Source organism: Copadichromis virginalis, linkage group LG11 (assembly GCF_057382275.1).
Source record: "Copadichromis virginalis isolate Kocher_CV1m ecotype Utaka linkage group LG11, C_Virginalis_male_GT1.1, whole genome shotgun sequence".
Lineage (NCBI taxonomy): Eukaryota > Metazoa > Chordata > Actinopteri > Cichliformes > Cichlidae > Copadichromis > Copadichromis virginalis.
The window spans coordinates 37379912-37405096 of NC_140628.1; the positions used below are offsets into that span (position 1 = coordinate 37379912).

Consider the following 25185-nt stretch of genomic DNA (forward strand, 5'->3'; position numbering starts at 1 on the left):
GGAATGTGAAAACTGCCCTCTCGCCTTCAAGCATCTAAATAATGACAACTAATGGGCTTTTATGCGGGTAAGCCACTTAAAATGTCTCTCACTCCCATCATTAAGGTTTAACCTTTAAAAGACGTAAAATCTTTTTAAAGAACAAAACTATTTGAAATTATTAGAGAAATCTACAAAGCTACCACACGTGTTCAGCAGCTTCTATTTTATTAACTTCTTAAAATTGCTTATTGGTCATTGGTTATAATGCACAAAATGCACAGTAAGCTTATAATTTCTATTGGACATTGATGGAGCCCACTTAAAAGTACTTGTATCGCAACAAGCGCCACTGTCTGTCAATCCCATCCAGTCATACGATGTCCAATCAGGTTGCCCCTTTTTCCTTTTTTCTTTTTTTAACCACACTTTTGGGACCTATCACGCCGGGCCCTCAAGCTCTCACTTCTCCAGCTGAGGGGAGGGGATACGACCTTATTTGGGATTTATGACCTTATATGGAGCGCCGCCAGTGGAGGGCAGCCGTAGGAGGCAGCCTTGCCAGTGACACTTTGCCGAAATTGTAGCTTTGACTCTCAGACAGTCGAAGGGTAAAGCGATAGTACAGTCGAGCGGCAAAGCTTGTTCAGCGAGGTGTTTCTATTTAGACTCTTCCACACTGACGATCATCCAGAAGACACTGGAGATATTTCGCCCGTGTAGTTGGTAAATAAATGTCAGAGCGCCCACTGACGTCGCTTTCCAAATCGTCACCTCGGCGCGCAAGAAAAAGAGGAACAAGGATTGCGTGCTCCCCGGGACTTGCGCTCCATGGGCTGCGTTATCCAGAAGCTTGCTGGGACTAAATACATCGAATGATATGAGCATGTAGTCAGTGTTAATTCTGCTTTTCATTCAATTTAGACGTAGTGTTGAGCTTGTGGCTGAAGAAAGGCGCATGAGGCAACACGTTTTCTTCTATATTCAGTTTCATTTGTCCAACTTTAAATTCTAGAGGCAAGCAAATAATCAGACGGCTTTTAATTTTGACAGCAGAGACTCTGACTTACTGGACTGACTTTCCCGAGAGGTTACGCTCTGAAGAACAACGTGTTTATGGATATCTGCGCAGCAAGGAACATCGGGAGTTGTAGGCTTTGCACTTCTGAGTCGATCATGTTGATACCTTGCTTTTACTGTAAACTTTGATAGATGTTTACAGGAAGATTTCGGCGACAATAAGAAATCACAGTTCTGATACGCTCAGACTGACCTCTGGGGAAAGTGGGACGCGCTTTTTCGCCCTCCCTCGTTTTTTTCTCCCGAGACGTCAGGACGGATCTCTATCACGCAATCTGACTCTGCTTCTGTGGTTTAAACAAAGACCAAGTGTTTTGGGATAGCATGGCAATGGTAGTAAATCAATGGCCAGAGAACATTTCTGCAGATCCGGGGTCTCAACTCCAGATATGCGGCCAGGAGCCCGGCGGGGCACCTGGAACACCAAACGGTTCTACCCCAGGGAACGACGCACTTTCCGGGGACAAGATCCCCAACGTGGACTGCATGGTGTGTGGGGACAAGTCCAGTGGGAAGCATTACGGTCAGTTCACCTGCGAGGGATGCAAAAGCTTCTTTAAGCGTTCTGTGAGGCGGAACCTCACTTACACCTGCCGGGGGAACCGAGACTGCCCCATCGACCAGCACCACCGGAACCAGTGTCAGTACTGCCGGCTGAAGAAGTGCCTCAAAGTCGGCATGAGGAGAGAAGGTAAGGCTGGCTGCTCTCTCTCTCTCTCTCTCTCTCTCTCTCTCTCTCTGCGTGTGTGTGTGTGTGTGTGTGTGTCGGATGTCAGACTGTATTTGTAACACTGCAGACATTTATTTACAAAACGTATTTATGTGCGTAAAGCTGTGCGCAGTATTCTCAGTTTTTAAAACAAGAGTGCCATTAAGTCTGGAATTCAGTCGTAAAAGATGCAAATGTTTCTCTGGTTTCACTTGTTTCATTACTTCTTAAAAACACATTTGAAACAAGAAAACACGAGTGCAGACGAACCCCTATCAAAAGCAGGCGAAAGAAATCAATAGACAAACCGAAGGCAGTCTTCACTTTGACAGATTTGCTCTGACTGCAAGAAAACAATGCATTCAAACCTAAATTCATGTGACGCTCACACAAAAAGATATGTGTGTAAAAGAAAACCTAGTGCCATCTTTTGTTTTGCATGCACCCTGACTGGTTTACGCGTCTTCACTTTTTAGTTATTATTATAATCAGCATGCTTAGACCTTCTCACACTTCACTTTTTTTTTTACTGAATCTGAACCATTCATCCCAGCGCTCTCTGTTCCGTGAAATCCTCCCTTTGTCACGCAGTTTTAATTATGCTGTTTGCACACCGACACCCCGAGCCGCTATAAGAGGATGCCGCTACATTTGTTGCATTGTGTTGGATTAACAACGGGTCAGTTAGTGTCAAAGAGGAGCGGAGCAAACGTGCTGGAGAAGAGCTTTCCCTTATGTATTGTCATTCGGTAGCGCTGCATCGAATCAGGAAGCATGAGATTGTGCATATTTAAAATAAGAACCAGCATGTCTTCTGGTTGAGTTATAGATTCATTAAAGTAGTTTCTGCATTTTGGAAAGAAAATAAAGAAGAACGGGGTACTTTTAATTTGACCGATCACTATAATGGAAATGTCATATTACTATTACGCACGATGTTACACAAACTGTGCACATAAGCCATATGCGAACAGGTGAGATATGAGCAGTTAGGTTTTAATTATACCGAGTGAAAAAGTGGCGTGACTTCAGCGGTCCTCAAGAGACTTTAATGAAGATGTCACACTTCGCCGTTTTTTATTTTCCCTCTCAGAGGACAGAATAAGGTCAGCAGCTGCGTCACCGTGAGCAGTCCTCCAAAGGCACTAGGCAGTGGAAGTTGAAGGACAGACCCCGCCGCCTTTTGCCACAGCCAAAATGTAAATAGCAGACAAAGACGTTGGAAATAACCCGCTCTCCTTAGAGACGAGCTGAGAGGAGATGATCCCTCAAGGGTTAGTGTGATTGAAGTCTGTGCCTCTGGCAGTGTATGTGTGTGTTCACTGTACACACAGTATTACCTCATGTTAAGTACCCGCAAGCCACACCAACTCAGTCATGCTCCATTCCGACTGAATGAACCCGAGGAAATCTCCTGACGCGCCGCTGCGTGGAGAATAGCCAGTCCTTCTGATTCAGTCTGTAAGAAGGAAAATATTAAAGAGCTGAAAAGACATCAGTGAAAGGGAGTTTTGGTCACAGTTTGCACGAAAATATAGTGAAATAAATACGTTACAAGAAAGCAAAATATTAATAATTTAAGCGTAACATCTTAGAAGGCGTTTATGGGAAATGAACTGTTTTACAGCCATTTTTTAAGAATATTTCTTGGCTGAGACATTAAAATTAAGCATTTTCTCATCATCTGTAGAAATCACAGTTTTTTTTTGTCTTTTGGCACAAATAGATTCTTCTAATTCAGTCGGGCAAAAACCAAAAGTAAAAAAAATGTTTCTCATTTAAATAAAACCTGAAAATATCAGTCGACTGAAGAAAGAGTGTGAAAAAAATCACGAAAGGTCTCATTTTGAAGGCAGTCGCTCATTTACTTGTTTATATTGACCATTTCTGCAGTGTTGGTTTTTAGTTGTGTGCAAAAGGCTTAAATGTGGAGTAGGTCAACTTATACTGGATGAGCTCATCTGTTGGTCCATTTGGGGTCAGTTGGATTAATCGCTGTCTTTAAATCCTCTTTGTCGACAGACTTCTGTTTATCAGCGATCATTTGTCTAGTTAGGACCATATTTGCTAAAGCATATTCATTGTCGGGGAATTTTTTACTGTGATTTTAATGGCAGGACGATTTCCAAATACAGAAGGAAATAGAAGTGAATTAGACGTTTCAGGGGCGTTAAAAACAGCTAAACTGCGTAAACACGATTTTTCATAAACATTAAAAAATAAAAAATAAATCCTGACGTCTAACTTTATTATTCAATCGCGCATTAACCAGCCTAGAAGTTAAAGATGATGGGTGTTAAAGAAAAAGTTTAACGACTTTTAAATCATATGTTCTCTCTCACCGTAGAGAGCATATATAAATATTGTTTTCTTCATATTTTTTCAACAGGCTAAAGTTTTCAAACAGATGCACATTTTTAAATTATGATTTACACAAGACATCTGCTAAATTCCAAAGTTTGACGATACTTTTAAAATAAAGCAGCAGATGTGCATGAAGATGTAGTTTGTTGAGCTGATTTGTCATTCTGTTAATTATTTAGAAGCCTTTTCACTTCCCTTCAAATGTGCTCGGTGATAGCATTTAGGTCATATGTGGGTGCAGTTGGCTAGGACATGTTATGCAATTATTATATAACATGGTTCACCGGCTATTAGGTATTAGGATATGGGAAGATTATGTTTTTGGATAGCAGAGGAGAGTTGGTGATTAACCTAGTTTTCATCTTCTCGTCATTCCGCCTCATGTAGAAGCAAGAGAACGCATGCTTCAAGTTCATCAATGACAGCGCTTCATGATATTTCTGCTACAATAAATAAATATTGATCTGCCTGAGAAGTCGTGCTAAAAGTTTTATGAGTGGATTGTGGCAGATTCTGAAATTCTTTGCTTTCAAGTGAGTGGTATTTGTTTCCCAAAGGGGACATTTGACCTCTTTCTGTAGACTGCTGTGTTGAACATAATATCATTTGTTGGAGACTCTTAACCAGGGCACCTTTCAGCAGCATGACAGCAAACATTTCACTGCTGGCTTCAGTAGGAGTCAAGCCCCTAAAACCTTGGCAGCGTTAGTGTCATTGTCTCACCAGGCAGCTACATAGAACCTCCACTTGTTCCTCTGTCAGTGCAGTTTCTAGGATGACTAAGCAGAGAGGCAAAAAGAATCAGCCTGACAGTTCCTTTGAACCAGAGTGAATGTTTTAATTTTGAAACACGCTGCAAGGACGAGCCACTGACTTTAGTGAGGACGGAAAAGACACGTGGGAGTTTACTGCTCTGATTAATTCATTCATACACAGTGATATGGTCATCTTGTCTCTTGTATGTGTCTTGAATCAGCTGTATGCACGCAACATTTGTGGACACACGCACAGCTTTTGGAGTCTAGTGATAGTAAATAGTCTCAACATCCATTTGTAGCACAAGAATCTGTAATACCCAAACTGAACATGCTCGGTGGGGAGACTGCTGCCTCCTCTGACCCACAAAATGCCAACAGCAGTGAAAAATATAGGTCAACCAAATCTAAAACATTAATAACACACAGGCTGAAGTCAAAGTCCAAAAGTGTGAACCGTCAGGGGCCTCTACGGTGAATAAATACCCTGCTGGAGTGCTAAAGTCTAACACGGTATTAACTAATCCATCCTCCACAGCGAGCAGGCAATTTAACACCAAAACACTGCAGTTTGGCCTAATTTTGGCACTAAAAATCTTTACGTATCCCAGTTGTTTGGCTATCGACAAATTTAAACACTTAACCCCTGTAACTAGACTCATGAGCTAAGTCATTACCAGAGAGCTCTCAGAGGAAAATGACTACCAGTCAAATGGCAAAACCACACAGTTTTCTCCAGGGTTGAAAATGAAGCAAATGCAAAAGTGCCAAATACTGCAGTTCCTCAGTTAGCCAGTTGAGACCGGTAACAAAAAGAAAGTAATTTCCCATAGATTCCTATTCTACGCCATGAATTTTAGTTTTACAGAGAAAAAAAACACGTCACCCTACTTTTGGGGAACTTGGTGCTCCTTGTTTATATATGTTTAAAAAAATGTTTGGAACTCTATGAAACAGAGGTGGATGTCACGTTTCTGTCATTTGACATTTGGAGTACCGTTACATCCTGGTACCTTACATCTCCCTTCATAAAATCTTGATTCTGATTCTGCGATCCTCTCGTACCTGCTGTCACTCTCATCCAGTTTCCTGTCCTCACAGAGGGAGTGACCCTTACTGTCCAATCAAATTCTTTCCTGTTCTTGCCTTCATTTCCTGCAACTTTTTACATGCTCATTTTAGTGCATGATTTGATCGCTTACACATCCCATCACGTCCCAATCCCTGCTCCAACACACCTGATTCAAATAACCAACTGGGTATTATGTGCTACAGCTGTCTAAATCCGGTGTTTTGCAGTACTGAAACACCTAAAAACCTAAAACAAGCTGTCCCGAGGACCAAAATATAGAACCACTGCTTTACTATTATTGCCCAAAGAAAACTGTCCTAACTAACTAAAAATACTTCTTCACATTTTCTTGAACTTGCATGTGTTTTTTAAAATATGCTTAGCTCAAGTTAAACATACAAAAAAAAGATTTTGTTCTTAGCAGTCGCTAGCATTCTGTCACATGCACATTTGACTCCTGAAATAATTGCCCCACCCCAATGTCAAAGGTCAAACCGTCTGCTACTCATCATTTTACTGAACACTGAAGTGTTTTGTGTCACAAAATAAATAAATACATGGGGATAGTATGATCACCAAAAATTTGGTTTGCTGCCTGAGGGCAACACCATGGCATAGAAGGTTATAAAGTCCAACTTCAAAGCAGAAAAAGGATGTTTACAGCTGTTTTTCGGCACTATAGCTAATTTCCCCTCTCAGAAATATTGTAAGGGGATATTTTTTAATAGCTCACCCTTTTAAACTCCAGTCAAGTTTGAATATTAGGAGTGCGTCTGATTTGACTGATGGGTGAGTGACGACATATGCAGATGCCTGTCATGGTTCGACTGCTAATTTGAGTCGCCTCTCTACTGTGTGTGAGTCACTTCTCTACTTGGTGCCTTTTGAAGCATTTTTAATGCAATGAATTCATATGACCTGCTGTGTGGTAATTATATTAAAAGCTTAAGGATAAATCCGTGTTCCACTTTTGGTGAGTGGAACACGGATTCTAAGGTTTTCTTTAAAATCGAATGTGGTCCTGACCAAAATCTGAGTGTTAAGGCTTCAAAAGTTAGCTTCATAAACCAATGGGTGATGCACGGCGGCTACATTCTAGTGATGGGTCGGTCGCGAACGAAATGGCTCTTAGAGCCGGGTCTTTGACGTGAATGACGCGAGCCGGCTCCTTATCGCAAGCTGTGGTTTTTTTTTTTCTTTCTCTCACCCTCTCTCTCGCACTTATTTCCGCTTCACTCCGCAGGTGAGCCTTGTGCTTTACGCTGGGAAGAGGGGGGAGGGGCGGTAGTTACACTCAGTTGCACAGGAACAGAGCGGGAGGGAGAGAGAGAGAAAGAGAGCCAGGGACAACAAGGTATAGTGATGATCCACAACTATTTTCAGTTGCAGATGATAAAGGATTCAGAAAGTTTATTCATGCAGGTCCATATGACAGAGAATATGCATGTTCTTTTAGTTTTCATATTATAATTTACATTTAATTGTGTTGTGGTTTGCAGTGTTTTGTGTTGTTTCACTTTAAATTTGTAAAAGGAAAAAGCTGAAAACTTAAATAGTTAAAAGTTGAAATGTGAATAGTTGATTTTTGTATTATATGATTTATTTATTACATTTTATGTGAAGTGAATAAATAAAAGTATATTTACGGTGGCCCCTACAGACAAAGCACATACAAACTTCAAATCACGTACGAACCCTGGAGCATGTACAAACTCCAAAACACGTAAAAACTCAGAAGCACATAAAAACTCAAAACACGTAGAAAAGACAACAGAAGTGCTCCAGGATGCTAGCGGCAGTGTTGAACTTTTGTTACCTAGTGGCTACACAAGCCAGCAAGTACCAACGACCGGATTTGGTGTGTGGTAGTAACAGGTAAATGACCTTTTTTAAAAAAATTTGACTATATATGAATGCTTGTGTATAAATACACAAACGATACACATATGCTTTCATGCTTTCAATTGTGTAATTTAAGTGATCTAGGTAGCTCTGTTTGGAAGTTCAGAGCTACCTAGGTCACTTATGCTAGAAATGCTAGAAATGCGTTTTGGAGTTTGTACGTGTTTTGTCTCTAGGGGCCACGTCATATATTTATATATAAACATATATAAATATAACAACTTTTTTTTTTTACATTAGTAATTCCTTTTGTGCATAATTTTATATTATTGTTAACAATAAATTAATTAAAGCAACAAAACAACCTGAAGAGCTGGTTCGGAGCCGAAAGAGCCGGCTCTTTTTAGTGAGCCGAACCGAAAGAGCCGATTGTCTAAAAAGAGCCAGAAATCCCATCACTACTACATTCATCTTTTATAGGCAGTTTATGAGCAAAATATATTTTAAGGTGTTACAATTGTGCCTATAGTATTATCTCCAGTGCTAAGGCGTTGTATTGCTGTGTACTACTGATGGAAAGGTATTCGTATGCCATTTCTTGCTCATCCCACAGAATCACCAATGCAACAACAGCAAACGTAATGTGACCTTTCTGGTCCATTCACTCAGTCACTCCAGCAAACTGACTCTGAACTGTTTTGCTTGCAACTGAAGTAGCTCAACCTGTTTTCATGTGTCACTCAGGTCACTTGTACTAATGCACAGTCGAGAAAGAGTCATTAAATATGTCAGTCTGTGCGATGTGAACACCCCAACAGCCTTCTCCTTTAATCTGCCACACATGTGTTCCCTAACATAGCACTACTGGGAAGCCATGAACATTTATATTTTAGGGGCTTAGCTGATGATCTTATTCATGCCCGTTGGGTAGAAGTGTAGTAGAAGTATTTATAGCCGTACCAATAAAAGTTGGAGATGAAGCTCTAATGCGCCATAAACAAATGCACCTTTACATGATAATAATTCAAGAGGGACATCTTAGTCCTGCTGTGGCTCGCTGTGTGGTAAATAAAGTCAAGAGGAGGGGCGTGTGGAAGTGTAAATAAGTGTAACATGAATCAGACCCACTGGGCTGAATTCACTTTGCTAATTAATTTAGGAACTGCCTCAACTGCCTGTGCTTGTAACTGTAACTTCGGTCGTTGCTGTGCTTTTTGGAAGTCGAATTTCCCAGAGGAACCCACCCGAGGGATTAATAAAGTTCTATCCTATCCTATCCTATCCTATCCTATCCTATCCTATCCATCCTCATCAAAGTCTGAGAGAAAGAATGAGGCAACCTCGGCGATGCAGCAAAGCTACCAAACTTCCTCACGCAAAGCTCCTCTCATCCCTCCACGTCTCTTGTCTCTCTCTGTCTGTGTCACCTCACTTCTCTGCCGCTCCTGCACTGCCTCCGGTTTTTCTGCGCTCCCGTTCTGTTGTGTCTCTCACGTTCGCTGCATACCTCAGCTCCTTCATGATGTTTGACAGACAACTGGGGACACAGCCAGTCCTCCTACAGCGTGCAGGTGGTTTGTTCTCAAAACATTTCTCTTAAGATGGAACCAAAAAAAGGGTAGTGAAGTTGAGTGAAGAAATACTGTTATCGACCAACTTTTCATTTGTCTACATTTTATTTCTCTTTGAAGTGTTGCATTCATTTATATAGAGCTTTGTAAAACCAAACAGTGAAGTGCAGGAGGCTTAAGATCGCTTTCAAGTGTTGCAGTCAGCCATGACTGCACTGCAGGGTACAGACACCTGCATTTAGTTTGCATACTACCCTGGCAATTAGTAACTGATATTTTTACAACCTGAGCCAGCTTAAACGTGTTGCAATCACAAGACTAACATATCTATTTCACGAGGAAGGAACAGGCCTTCACACATTTTGATAGTGAATATTGGATTGGTGAGGATCAGTGACATGCGTGCTGCAGTTTCTTCGATTTTGGAAGCCTCGTCCCCGAGAGAGAGGGAGGGGGCACGGAAATGAAAAAAAAAAAAGGTGTGTACAACAGGTAGGCATTTATAGACGCATGGCAGGAAGGCTTGCGTTTGAGGCGTGGTCCTGCTCCTGAACCTTAGATAAAGTTACTTCCAGCTTATGGAATTTAGCAACATTAGCATTCATGTTTGTTTCTTATGAATAAAAGTCTCTCCTTTTAACTCTGCCCTTCACCAGCTCCTGAGAGTAAAATCTGTCTTTAACTACCAAATGCTCCACTGTATTTCCTTGCTGTCTGCTAACTTTTTCATGCCTGACAGGGTGCATGCACTGTTATCAAAGGTTAACATCATTATGTATACAAAATGGAAGATAGAGGAGTACAAGCAAACCAAAATAGTAAAGCTGTGGGCTGACACATTGAAACAACGACCCGTAAAAGTCACACAGCTCATCGGAGCTGAGGGAAGCTGCTCTTTAGGTCCAATAAATGTAAATAGGTTCACTGACAGCTGTGAAATCCACTGTTGTTCTAAAATTTTGTGTCACGGTCATTTTAATAAAGAACTGTTTTGTGATTTCCTGAAGTGCTGGATAAAGTGCTTCATGGTGTTTGTGGTAGCTAAAATATTTCTGTGAGATAAACAGGAGGAATAAAAAAATAAGAGCCTGCTATTGAACAATACCACTCCATGGGCTAGGTGAGTGAACCATGGACCACACAGCACAATATTTGTAGATACCACATAAAGGTCATTCTTTGGAAGAATTAGCACAAAACCCCGAGCTACAGTGTAATCATTATAGAAATAGCTGGCTCAAGTTTTTCTTAAAAAATATGAATGAAAAAAAAAAAAGCCAAAAGATTAATAGCAGTGCTTACAAGCTCCAAGACCGAGAACTGAGAATGAATTCCAAATGAAAGTTGAAAAAAAACCCCCAGCTAAACATTTAATTATTTCTTTTTTTTAAACTTTGCTTTAATTGCAGGAGTTTCGAACGCCTCACGGACACAAACACACACGTGACCTCTCTCTGTGACATGACTCAGGGACGCAGTTTCATTTTGGGAAACGTGTTTATTGTTTGCTTGCCAGTGGAAGTTTTAGAAATGGAAAAGCTACTTATTAAATGCAGCTATTAGACTGAGACAAATCTATAATGCGTCTGTGTTGCCCCGGCACTGTGACCTTTTAGTCCAAATGTTGATAGGCCTTAATTGTATTTAGCTGCTGTAATTCCACTAACAGTCTGACCCAGAGGCTAATCCAGGGCAGCCAGGCAGCGAACTGTGCTCTCTGCCAGCTGCCATTTGCTGAAGTGGCATTTTGAAAGTCGCAGCTGAAATGTCCCATGGTACCTCTGTTTGCATGCACTTTCCTCCTCTCCCTCATTCTTTTGCCCTCATTTCATGGCCTACCTACACAGGATGCTGTTTTGTTTGGGGTTTTAGGGATGTATTTGCCTTTTTAACTGCTTTCTCTGCCCTCAATTTGGATTCAGATTAATTTTATTTAAGAGAAAAAAACAAAAACTGTTTATCTTTTTAAAGTTACTATCTGACAAGCTCAGTCAATTGCATTAAGGTCAAGCACAGTCCACCAATTAAAAAGCCGGAAACGGATTATGGCACAAACTCAAATCTGACCTTATACTCCCATCCCCCTTTTAATTCTCTGTTTCCTTTTTTTTGTCCCCGGGCATCTGTTTCTATCTAATGTCATTTCTGTCTCTTTTGCTCTCCCTTGGCCCATCTCCGTGTAAATATATCACATCTCTTTGTCTCTGCACTGGCCTTTCTACCTCTCCATTTCTTTGGACCTTACTCCAATCACCCTTCTGCCCTTTCCTTTTTATCTGTTCCAGAGTCTTGTACAGCAGCTGTAGGCGAGTAAAAACAGAGAGCGATGTGTTTTAGTCAGGCGTACTCAAGTGCTCTGCCTCTCAGGCACGAGTGACCCCCACAATGAGGCTTTTGAAAAGTCAAGTGGATCAAGTAGATTCACCAACATCTGCGGGATTAACCACTAATCAATATGAGAACATATCAATAGCTGTGAATTCACAAATAAGGGACATAAGGAGCAGGGGCGGATCTAGAGAAATTTTCTTAGGGTGGCATAGAAATCAAATGGGGTGGCAAAATCGAAGCCCTTTTTTTCATACACTTATGCAGGTGGTTATATATGGTTAAAATAATCCAAATGCAGTAAGCATACACGTTTTTCATATAAATAAAGTCTATAACTTAATTATTGTCTGTAGCCCACATAATTAAACACTTTAGCTACATAAAACATGTGAGTTTTGATGCTATGTACTGTACAGCCTGTGTGATGAATAAATATGTAGCCCAATAAGTATAAAATCCAGAGAGCTACACAACATGGGGCGGTTCATTTACAAATGCAAGTCTAACTTAGGTTTACACTGTTTGTTGTCAGAAAACAGTCACATTGTTACAGCTTAAATTACACAAAATGTCAGAAATCTGCACTGTCATGAACAAAAATTGAAACCTAATTTTTTCATGATTTGTTGGATTAATCCACTGAGGTCTGAAATACAACCGGCAATTTCTGACTCCTTTTGAGTTTACGTTTGTATTTCACCCTCAAATTGTTTATTTTTTATTCTTTTCCCTTGCCTTGTTTGGTATCTTTTCAGCTCAACTTAATTTAGTTGTTTTGACTGACATACTGCATTAGTATTACTGACCTGAAATGAAATCACACAAATAACTTAAAATCCTAGTAGTATTTTTTTACTGCAAAAAAAAAAACCCCACACAGACATGTTGAGTAAATTTTTATAACTTGAAATGCAAATATAAAATGTACATTTTGTAAACATATACAACTATTTATCTAAAAATGCAGCCAATACACCTGCTGTTGTTTTTTCATTTTGTATAGGAATTTGTAAAATATTACTAAAACTAAAAGGAGAGAACAATCAGGTGTCGCAATAAGATGCCCCACAAATGATGTGTGCCAGTAAAAAATAAGTTTGTCCACCAAAAGACAGGAGAACAGCACAGGGATAAACCTGCAGCCCTGACAACAGGAGGTGTATCACTCAGCTGGTTTTCTAGTGACAGTGTTTACATTGCAAATGTGCCTTTGTGACATTCATTAGTGCCCTCACCGACACACAAAACAAAACAACGACTACACAACACAACAACTACATAACACAACACACTAAGTATACACTCCACACTAAACGTTACAAATCTGCCACATCTAAAAACTCTCTCTCTCACTCGCTCTGTCTCATAAACATGGCTTGCTATGGGCTGAACCATTTGTTAATGGTGCAGGGGGGGAACACTATGCAATATATTCAGTTTTAGCATTTATATTCACTGTTGACTGTAACTACACTCAAACTGTTAATGCTATCTTATTTTAATAAACAACACTGTCATATGCAAAACTGGGGTGACACTTGGGGTGGCAAGGGATCATTTTAGGGTGGCACTTGCCACCCCATGCCACCCTTCTAGATCCGCCCCTGATAAGGAGCAGCGGGGTCTAAAAAAAAAACTGTTTCTTTCAATTTAAATTGTGATGAATTTAATAAATTCCTCTTGGAGTTCAGGCGCACTGTTTTACAATTTACTCAGTGCATAAAGGGGAAAGTCAAAAGTAGTTAAAACCAGGTTGTTCGCAGTAGAAGATTTTTTTTTACATGAAACCAGGACAGAGTGACAGATTCAGTTCACAGAAGTGCTCTGAATTAGATATGGACCAAAGCGCCTTTTGAGTCTGTCTCCCTAAAGAAGTTACCAGACAGAGTCTTTTTAAAAGTGCCCTTTTTGGGATCTGCTACAGCATTTTTATACTATAAGCTAAATAAAGGATGCATGTCACCTGCTGTTTTGTAAAAGGCCATTGTGTTTTATTTTATTTTATCCTATTTTTTATGCTGCAAAAGACACGAAAACCATCAAGAGGTCCAAATTCAGTGCTTAGAATTAGCTGTAGTGAAGGTTAGCTACCAGCAGCAGCTGCCTGTGTTGGCAACTGCCTGTCAGTTAATGCATACATTTAAGCCTTTAGAAAATGTATACAGTACATTAAAAAAATCACCTACTGTGCATTGGAATGAAGGAGGAAGTTAGCCACATGTTAGTTTCATCTCTGAAGTTCATTATAGGATTCTGTGGGGTTGACTCACTTAACCCCATGTGGTCACTGGAGAAAGTGCAGTTTTTAGCATTTCTTTTTAGCCTTTTTAGCTGTATTTGGCTTTTAGAGAAAGCAACTTTATTCACCTTAATTTAACACAGTTCTTGGTGAACAAATTAGGAAGTCAGCTGATGTTTTCACAGAGAAAAAGTTTGCAAAAGACAAGTTCAGGAAAGCCTCCCAGTAAACTGCAAATATGAACATATTTCTCAGATCCATTCTCCTTTACCATCATCAGAGTCACCCTTTAACCATGTTGTTATTGATTCAATCGCAAAGTTAAAGATTTCATAATCTTTGAGAAGTACATATTCCAACCTGAACCCCAATGTTTCCTGTGTGTCTCTAAGATGTCTCTGTGCAAAAACCTCACTGTCAGATTATATACATACATATATACACAGATATATTTTTCATTAAGGGATTTTGAATGGGTTTAAAAAGGCAAATAAAAAAATCTTTGTGTAAGAAGGAGTTATAAGCAACATTTTCTCTAATCTGGAAAATCATTCACAAGCCTGTATTACAATAAAATGTCTGACTGAAAGGATCAGCAGTGTATGATTTAGCAGTCTTTCACTTCACACTTAAAGCACCTCAGAGTGACAAAAAAACATATTTGGCCAGGTAATCTCTGTGGAAATTGCAACGACTTGCTCTCGGAGCACTTTCACTCCTGCTGCTCAGAGTGCAGTTTTATTTTCCCTTGTTTGTGAAATCCTGCAAAGACAGATGCATGTGGCTAATCTGACAGCCATCTTTTGCAAAGCGAGACAGGAGCCGCTGGAGTGCAAGCGACGAGGAATGTCCCGTTGTGCAACATTGTCTTTGAGACAGGCAAAACCTCTTCATAGCTCAGCAAAGTGAGACTGCGCTGTTTGCCAGAAGAGATCACATTCTTTTTTCGGGCACACGGGTTGACACAAGTTCACAAGGAAAACTAGTACTTTGAGGTCAACACCTTTTGTGCAGAGGTATTTTTTTCTGTTAAAAGGACAGGCTAGAATTAAAGGCATTTTTATAACTTATGAGTGATTTGACCTCTCGTTTTTCCAGACGTGCCATGGTGCGTTCAATTGGCACAGCTGCTGTGTGTGAGGTGACAGGTGATGGAGAGTTAAAAAGCATTTTCCAAGCCCTTCGTCCTCCCTTTTCTTTCACCCCCTCCCTCCACCTGTCTCTTTATGTAAACCACAGCTTTCTATCTGAAGCCCCATCTCGGGCTATATTCAAGCACATTGAACTCTGCACCTTCTCTCTCTTTCCATCGCTCCACTCTTCCCCAGACCTCGCATCGCCCCCATCTCCCTTTTCTCAACTTATCACCTTCCACTCACTCTTTCTCCTCCTTATCTCACCATTTCAGCCTTTTGCCTCATTTTTTCAACCCCTCTTTGCATTTTCATTGCGTCTCTCCTCTCGCTTGCCTTTCTCGCTGGCTCTGTGTAACTGAAGATGGAGTTATTAGTCAGACAGTGGATGACTGAACAGGTGTTTTCCAAATGGGCCTTTGAGCACTCGCCGCATCATCATTGCTCCACACCAGAGGGGGGTGGGGGTGGAGGTTAGGGCTTTGTGTGTATGTGTGTGTGCAAGAGCTTGGCCTCTGCGTGCCCCTTTCACCTCAGGCTGGGCCATTTGCCAGTGCAGGGACTGAGGGCGGGGGTGTTACCGTACGTATCCATGAGTGTGTATGCATGTGTGGGTGCATAACATATGTAGGTGTGAAGAAGTGTTATATTTTTACCAGCTGCTGCTTGTCGTTACTCATTGAGGCACAACAGCACTGTAGAATAGCCTTGGCCTGGCCACTTTCCATCCCTTCGCTGAAAAGACGAGCGCTGACACTTTTAGGGGTACGAGAAATGTTGTGTTGCTACACTTGTCAACCCTTAACCCCCATCCTGCCCCCCCGATCACCCGGCACATTTGACATGCTCAATTTGCTTCTTTCTTCTCTGTCTTCGTCGCGTCTCCCTTCTGTTACTCCTGCAGGTTTTTAGGACCTTGACCGTGCAGCGCCCCTTTGGATGTAGTAATTCTGTAAACTACTATAACAAGCTTGCTAAATGATAAAAGTTTCATAACAAACTGATGGAAGATTGCAAAAAACACAGTTCTTGGCCTGTCTTCCAGAAACATCCAGCGGCCTGCTTCCAGAGGAAACAGTGGATCTGGAACACAGATATGAGTTTATATTAGTGTGCTCCAGTCCCATTTAGTCCTTAATGACTTGTGTAATTAAATAAAAATGCTGAAGCACTGTTAAAAAGTCTCAGGTTCACCCAGATAAAAGTTCAGCTCATCCTCTTCTTTGTTTTCAAACAGCAGTACAACGAGGACGTACATCAAACTCCCAGAGCAGTCCAGGGCAGTACCTGACCAATGGCACCGACCCGTACAACGGCCAACCCTACCTGTCGGGCTTCATCTCTCTGCTGCTTCGCGCTGAGCCGTACCCAACGTCTCGCTACGGGGCTCAGTGTATGCAGGGGAACAACCTCATGGGTATCGAGAACATCTGCGAGCTGGCGGCCAGGCTGCTGTTCAGCGCTGTGGAGTGGGCCAAGAACATCCCCTTCTTTCCTGATCTGCAGCTCATGGATCAGGTGAGTGTGAAGAATGACCAGAGTAGACCAAACCTAATGAGAATGAGACCAGGCCAGGCTAACTGCTTTCTACTGTTTTCAGTCTTTATATTGGATTAAGTCACACAAACATGAAAGCGGTATCTGTATTTATTTTCATCTAACTCGCAATAAGAAAATAATTTTATATCTATATATCTATATATATATCTATATAGATATATATATATAGTTCTACAATGGTAAATTGTTCCTTAATAGATCATGCACAGAGAAATGCCAGAAAACAAAAAAAAGTAAAGTAATAACTCATAGTTCAAAACACTATTTTCAAGCTACTGGCTAAAAATTCATAAAATGTCATCCCCACTTACATTTTGAACAGAACTAAGCTAATAAATATTTGAAAAACACATTAATATTTTTATTCCTCTTTTGTTAACCATCATGTCGCAGCACATCTGTTTTGGCACAAACCTCAACTCCCAACATTTGGTTCAGATCGACCTGACATCAATCATGCATATATAGATTTATATCAGCTATAAAGTCTTGGCACAGAGTAATCCCCTGACCTATAAATAATCACATGCACCTCTGACAGACATAGTCATCACAAATATGTCCGCTGTATCTGCACCAAATCATTAACATATCATTAATGTCAAGTTCACATGTTGAATATTTCTGACCTGTAATGTCAGCATGCACTCAGGTGTTTTCTGCAAACCCCACTCTTTTTAGACATGTTATCAAAATCCATGTAGGTTTTCTCTTTTCAATATCAAAGCGCTGATATTGTGTCAAACACTGTCTCAGAGATACACAGCGGGTGCCCTTTGGCATCTGTGTGTGCAGGTCTGTCACTGTTCAATTCAATTCAATTCAATTCAATTCAATTCAATTCAATTCAATTCAATTTTATTTATATAGCGCCAAATCACAACAAAAGTTGCCTCAAGGCGCTTCATAGATACAGAGAAAAACCCAACAATCATATGACCCCCTATGAGCAAGCACTTTGGCGACAGTGGGAAGGAAAAACTCCCTTTTAACAGGAAGAAACCTCTGGCAGAACCAGGCTCGGGGGGGGGCGGGGCCATCTGCTGCGACCGGTTGGGGTGAGAGAAGGAATTCCACATGTGTAAAGGACCCCTTTGGATCACATTTAAAACTATATGTGTAACTTTTCCAGCATCCAAAGTTAGTGGTGGGAAACATGCAAAGTAGAACTTCAAGTCTAAACCTAACCAGTAAAAAAGAAGTAAAAATAGAAATCCCCAAATGGGACACAAACTGTATTCTCCTGGCAGACAAACTTGTGACTTGCTCCATCGCCCCTTTAACCTCCTACTTTGTGGACTTTGTAGCTTTTGCAAGGAGAACTATTGACACTCGCCATTCAGTGTTACTGCGGCTGGTGCAGAGGGCACAGATGCTAAAGGACACTCTGTGCTTATCTCGGTTATACCGGCCAAATCTGATAGAGCAGCAGTATTTGATGCCCTAGGATGACAACTTGTTGGGTCACCTCAATAAATTCTAATTATTTTTTTAATGTTTAACCACATCTCCAAACATGTTTCTGTTACATAAGAAAAGTTTAATCCTCTTCTACCTGTCACAGTGCATGCTTTCTCACCCTCTTGTATCCTTTCCAATCTTTTAAAAGTAACAATAAACACCTCATCAGACTAGCTGTCTAATTTCTGACGGGTAGGCGTGTCAGGAATGTTCTGTCATTCCACCGTTTCTGTGTGCTTCCCTATTCTGTAGTGAATAGGTACCTGTTTGAATGAATGAAGCTCTTGTATGTAATTTGCATTAAGTATTGGATAATGTTAACAAATTCATATCATCTCCAGGTGATATGTGGTGGTTTAAATGACCGAATGTTAAATATACCCTGTGTCCTTCTTCGCTCTGGATTAATGTGTATGTGTTGCTCTCTGGTTACATGTCAGTGATGGGTGTAAATGCTGTCTGAAGCCTGCTGAACTCTAACTGGAGGGCACTCAAAGTGCTCAAACTCTGAGCAATTCTCAAAAGGGCTGTCACAGTTTTAGGCTTCAGACACATTTTGCCTTTATTCATTTTATATTTGCAACTAAAAGCAGAAAGGCCAAAGCCAAATTAGTCATCCACATGGGTAATCTGAACAAAAGTAATAATCATCCTATACCGCTTGTTTCTAGGTGGCTCTGCTGCGAATGTCATGGAGCGAACTCTTTGTTCTAAATGCTGCCCAGTGCTCCATGCCGCTTCATGTGGCTCCTCTGTTGGCAGCGGCCGGCCTGCACGCATCACCTATGTCAGCAGAGCGTGTTGTGGCCTTCATGGACCACATCCGAGTCTTCCAAGAGCAGGTGGAGAAGCTGAAGGCCCTGCAGGTCGACACAGCTGAATATTCTTGTCTCAAGTCCATTGTGCTCTTTACATCTGGTGAGTTTAAGTGAAAAAATGTGGTGTAGATTAATTTAAATGACAACTATAAATCATTAAAATGCTGTGCAAAGGTGCTACCTATACCTGCTACCCATAGGTGATATAAAAAAAATGCTCAGATTCATCCTAAAAGTTGCAAATACAAGCTTTAAGAAAGAAACAAAAGGTTTGTTAACACAAACCCCTGTACGACATACACCTTGTCTGAGGTGCATTTGAATGGAAACCAGTACTATGGCTGACTGAGAGGTGACCTCTAATGCTGCAGTAGATTGTGTCTCATTGGCTCCATATGTAAATGCTGCTGTTAGTCAGTCATGGTCTCTGCCCTCCATGAATTTGACTGTAATTTGATCACTTTGTCATACTGTAAAAGGCAGCTCTTGACCCCTGTGAGCTGCTCGTGCCTCACTTGAACCTCTTTGTTTTGCTAAATAGAAGAATAAGCTTTCACTACGCATTATAAACTTTGCATTTGTATTTTGAATTCTGTCCATTTGTGGGAACGACTCTTTGAAAAGCAATTTATTTCTTAATTTACAGTAGCAAAAAGAATCTGTTTATATAAAGTTCAAGAAACAACAGATTCATTATATTGTATTGTTGCATGCCTACTATTTGGACCCAAAAATCCAGTGTTATAAACCCCTTATTATACACAGTACAGTACTCGACAACAAAGAAAATGCCTTTATGCTAGAATAGATTTGTCGGTTTGCATCCAAAGCTTAGAAAAACAGGGCTCTTGAGCCTCACAACCTTACATTATGTGGCAATATGTCCTCCCCACTGAGTGACAGAGAGAATTAAATCAAAATATAATAGTTTTACTTCTTGGCAAAACCCCTGGCATCTGCATTGTTTTGATCCTGCTTATACACAAAGCCTGTTGAGGTTTATCCCAGCAGTCACTGGGCTCCAGTGTCAGCCAAAATACTGTCACATCTGGGATATTTCAGAGAGAGATCATGCTTTGTGACCCAGGGGGAAATGGATGGTGAAGAAGCCAACACGGAGATGTCTATCGTCTGTGTTATTTTACTGCTTTTTCCCCCCTTTCCCATCTTGCATGGCTTGTCAGATTCACTCTCTGCCTACTGAGCATCTTCACCAAGCTCTCTGTATGTAGGTAGCCAAGGATCCTCCTCTCCCTTCTTTTGCCTGTTTTCATCAGCCATCTCGCCTTCATGATCCCATCTATTATTAAAACCAGTCATCCACCCCTCCTCCCAACGCTCCCCAAACCCTAAACTCCAAGACCAGCACAACCCAAGCCCCAGGACCCCTGCCCCCACCACAGGAGTTGAATTATGTATGGTGCATTTCAGTGAGAAGGAGGATTCGCCATGACCTACATAACCCCTATAGCCCTAAGCATCCCATGTGACCTCCCTATATGCGCAGAAGCACATGTATACACATTAAAAAGCTGCACATCTTGGCAAGACCCTCGAACAGGATATTGTATGTCTTTGTGAAATATTCACACTTTAATGATCAAATCCTGAATTTGATGTAAACATGCACACACCGTAAATAGACCTGTTAATAAATCTGACCCTTGCAGACCTGGTAGGATGACCTAACAAGCTCAGACAAACACCAATTGTCTCCCACCTCCCTCTGAGTCCCCTCCCACCACTCCCCCTGTGAAGCCCAGTCCGATCAAGCTACATCAGAGAGCGGGCATCTCAGTCTTGCCACCCTGATCCTTCACCCCCAATGACCCGGTGAGTGCCCAAGGATCAGACAAAAGAACACGGCACTTGGCGTAGAAGGGCACCCACAGAGCTGTCGCTTCAGCACACGAAGTGGTTTCAGTCACACAGACAGCTTCGCTAATCCCAGTGACTGCCTTGTCACGAAGGACTCCAAAATGGTCGGGCTGACAAAAACGCAGTCCATCTGCCTCCCGAGTGGATGGAAATACAACCAAAGTGGGAACAATTATTCACCCGGAATGATGAGAATAGCGGCTGCTGGGCGGGTGGGGAGGGATTGACATGCTTGATTAAAATATGAGGTGAATTAATTATTTTTTTGTGGAACTGAGGCAGGGTTTTACACAGGGGACAGATCAAAGTGTGAGAAGACAAAGGAGACCTGTGATGCAGGGTGACGGGTTAAAACTCACGGGCCAACGCCTTTTAACCGAAAGACTAAGCTTGAGAATAAATAACCCTCATCGAATACCTGCCTTCAATATGTGGGTTCACGCAGGGGGCAGGGTCAAAGAGCACTCCCACTTCTCGTACAGTATGTGGCAGAGTACAGTAGAATGCGTCTTTGTTTTGAGTTCACACATCTCTGACCTGCTTTGCAAAATCCCCTGTGATCTCCGCTCCACACACAGGGTGTGAAAAGCACCGCGTGCTGCGTTACACACTCTTGGTTGTGCGAGACTCTTGCCCAAGGTGGGGGCCGGTGAGACGAGAGGTAGAAGGAGTTGGAAGGCAGAAAGTGTCTCCCCAGCTGAGGAGAAAGTGAACACAGACCACAGGGGTGGAAGTAGATCTCCGCTGTGACAACCTTGATTTTGTCAAGTTGTAGCCAGATTTCTCTGAAAGGAAAATGCCCTGTTACATCCTGGTTCTTTCTGGCAATGAATAAGTATTAGGTGAAGACACCACTCTGCCACATACTAAAAGGTTTTGTTAAAATCTTGCACAATTGAAGCTTCTTTCACTAAGAACAAATTTCATCATATGCCAAACAGTATTAGCCTAACATAACATTAATCCAGAACATTAGTAACCAAAATATGGTATGAGAAGTCATTTTTCTTATGCAGTTATTCCTCGTCCTGCAATTCTGACTTACGTTTTGACACATGACATACTGGAACCCGCAGAACACTGGTTATTATTCCATGGCTAACACCTGATTTATCCTTCAACATAAAATCTACACAGTAAGCTATAATGTAGCCGCAAACCCCTCTGACCCATCAGTCTAACCTAGCAAATGCAAAGCAGCCCACAACTACTCTGGTTGGCCTAAAATTAAATGAAAGTCAGTGTGTCACAAAACTCACCTTAATGTCATACAGTCATTCTCACAAAAAGACTACTGCTTAAGTTGGATAAATGCTTATATCAGTTCTAAATCTTCACTTTGTATTCCTTTCTACTAGACGCCATGGGCTTGTCAGACGTCGCCCACGTGGAGAGCATCCAGGAGAAGTCTCAGTGTGCTCTGGAGGAGTATGTAAGAAACCAGTACCCCAGCCAGCCGAACCGCTTTGGACGCCTCCTCCTCCGCCTGCCGTCCCTGCGCATTGTCTCCTCTCCAGTCATCGAACAGCTGTTTTTTGTGCGCCTCGTCGGCAAGACTCCAATTGAGACGCTCCTCCGTGACATGCTGCTCTCGGGCTCCAGCTACAACTGGCCCTACATGCCCACAGTACAGCGAGAGCGACCGATCTCTCTCCACTACAATGAGAATGGGCCCTGAAGTGGAAGGACAGACCAAGGAGAAGCTACGGGGGAAATTACGGTTGAAGGCTGACCTGACTGCTCATCAATCCATCTCTCCTTCACTTCATTGTCTGCGTTCAACTTCTCAGCTTCCCAAGAAGAAGTATCTCCCTCACCATTCCGCTTTAAACACCGACATTGATACACCATCATCCCAGTTACACAAGCCAGGCTAGCTTTCACTATCGCTAATACAGAGACTTTGTGGCCCGTTGCAGCTCCTCAGCCGAGTCTACATTTGAGATGTGGCGTGAGATGGACAGGTTGGTAGAATGGGTTATTGCGCAGTTCACCAGCAGGTCTGTTGGACTCACTTCAGATGTCATTCTCAAAAACCATGCAAACAATTTCAGCGAGCATTTGCTTCATTTTCGGTGATACACCTACACATACGGAAACTGTGTGCTAGCATCTGCGTACGAGCATGGAGAATACTGAGCAAGGGCTTTACCAATGGGACAGCCAAGAGCACAAAGCCTGTTGTAAATATACCAATTTTTAAAAAGAGAAAACCAGAAGCCATTAAAAAAAGACAAATGCCAAAATGTCTTGAACTTTTGCAGAGGATGTTTTATTGTGTGTTTGTATTAGCACTGTTTATATGGAGAGAAAACCCATGATTGTGTCCATATGTACAGTATATCATCGATTCATAGACATCTAAGGCATATTAGGGTTCAATTGGGGAAGCTCAGGTTCAGAGGGTGGGCAGACGGGCATGTCAATATCAGAACAAAAAAGACAAACCCAGCAAATTTTACACTTATCAGCAGCCTGTGCCAAAGCTGACAAATCATACGGTTTGGAGTATTTTTGTGATAGTGTTGGCTATTAAAAGAAAAGTTTGGTTTGTCTATAATTTGACTTGTTGTGGGGTCTGAGGGGCGAGAAGGAGTTTGTAATGAATACAAATAAAAGCGTAGGCACTTGCATTGAAAAGTAGTCAGTTTGAATCTGCAGAATCACAGCACTGGTAGATTGTTTCTACCCTTACCCTGTTTGACTGAAGTATATTTTTTCTTACTCTAAAGACCCATGGTGTTAACATCGGGGTGGCAAAGCTCATCCTCCTTATTGTCATTACTTTTTTTTTTTTTGTCAGTATTGGACCCTTTAGACAGGGGAGTGGGAGGGTGGTATGGGCTTTTACAAAAGTAGCTGTACTTGCCTTAGAACAAAGATTCTGTCACTGAGCATTTATCTTATGACTGTGCCATAATCTCTCGTTACCTGTTATAACAGGTATTATGTCCTGTCAGGATTGGAAATGAGTTTGCATGAAGTTAAAATGTGATGTGCAACATGTCATTGAAGAGTCATGCACAATCCAAATATTTTAATTGAGTTAATGCAGAATCCCTTCTGCTTTTTCTTATTATACACACACACACACACACACACACACACACACACACACACACACACACACACATATACATATACATATACATATATATATATATATATAATTTGAATTTGTATATGTACTTCCTGTCAGCCAAAAGCCCGGGCTTCAGACAGTTCAAATCAGAAAGTCTTTTCCTCCTCTTCACTCTGTTTAATCAGTAAATTTCTAATATGGTTATCTCAGACAGAGCTCTGGCTGTGAGAACACAAGTCCTACACACCTGCTGTTCAAACCTTTGTTTATGAGGGTCAGCCAATCAAAAGACTAAGGATTAACTGAGCGGCTGCACTGAGGCCCAATATAAGATGAATAAAGATTGCTCTGATTTCCCTTTGCTGGGAGAAGGCACAACTGAACCATTTTGACATCTTTCGCACTTTCTGTTTTTAGACCTCATGCAAGCTCTTTCGATATCCTGGTGATATTGTTGTGTAGGGAAACCCCCTCGATTCATGTCATTTGAGCTTATCGTACCGATACCATAAAGTAATGTATCACTAACCTCTGAAAACCTCAGTCTATGTTACAATATTATCCCCAATGGACTTATGACTGTGACTTAGCTTAGGACTATTTTAAGTTGGTTTTTATTGTTTGACAACTTGTCTTGCATGTCCAGCACGGCACCCTAGTGTCAACCACCAGTGTTGATACTGAAAAAGCCACCTTGGACTGTAGAAAGCTGTTTGTTGGTGAATAAATTGACAGAAAGTTTCTATGAATTGTTTTTATCCCCTCTACTTTTGTTTGGAAATATGGATTATCCGTTAATTAAAATAAAATTGTTTTGTTCACACTAACTTTTCTAATGTCTTTTACTATCATCTTAAAGTAAATGCATAAGAAAAAATGCAAGCCATTCCGCATTAAGCTTTTTTTGTCCCCTGAGCTCTTTAAGTTTGAGGAACACTAGCTCCTAATAATGCAATTTAACAGAAAATCTTACAAAGAAGTAAATATTAAAATATTTAAAAAAAATTTTAAATTCCTTTGGGTCCTTTGGTGACCCTTCAGATATCATTTCTATGCAAAAAATGGACTCAGAGGCACAGATTTAATCTGTCATAATTCAGAACATTTTGTTTGTTTGTAATTTTCTAGTTGTCAAGTGAAAAGAAATCTTAATGTGAGTAGACAAAAGCTTTAGAATATATCATAATTATCTTGGCACTGTGGCTCTTAGGTAGAGACCTGCAGAAAATAAATCTTAGCTTATTAGTGATTGGATATTTCTTGCCTAAACCTTACATCTTCATTGTTTCAGGGTAAAATAAGTCACTTGGT

The 25185-nt window shown here is 41.2% G+C and overlaps 1 protein-coding gene across 1 annotated transcript; it reads left to right on the top strand.

Moving 5' to 3' along the window:
• The first annotated feature begins 572 nt into the window (after positions 1–572).
• On the top strand, positions 573–24692 carry nr2f5 (nuclear receptor subfamily 2, group F, member 5). The gene is made up of 4 exons (XM_085472286.1): positions 573–1750; positions 16313–16593; positions 18768–19014; positions 22151–24692. Exons 1-4 carry the CDS (start codon positions 1384–1386, stop codon positions 22468–22470), a joined length of 1215 nt encoding a protein of 404 aa, XP_085328412.1. The 5' UTR covers positions 573–1383; the 3' UTR covers positions 22471–24692.
• The last annotated feature ends 493 nt before the right edge of the window (positions 24693–25185 follow it).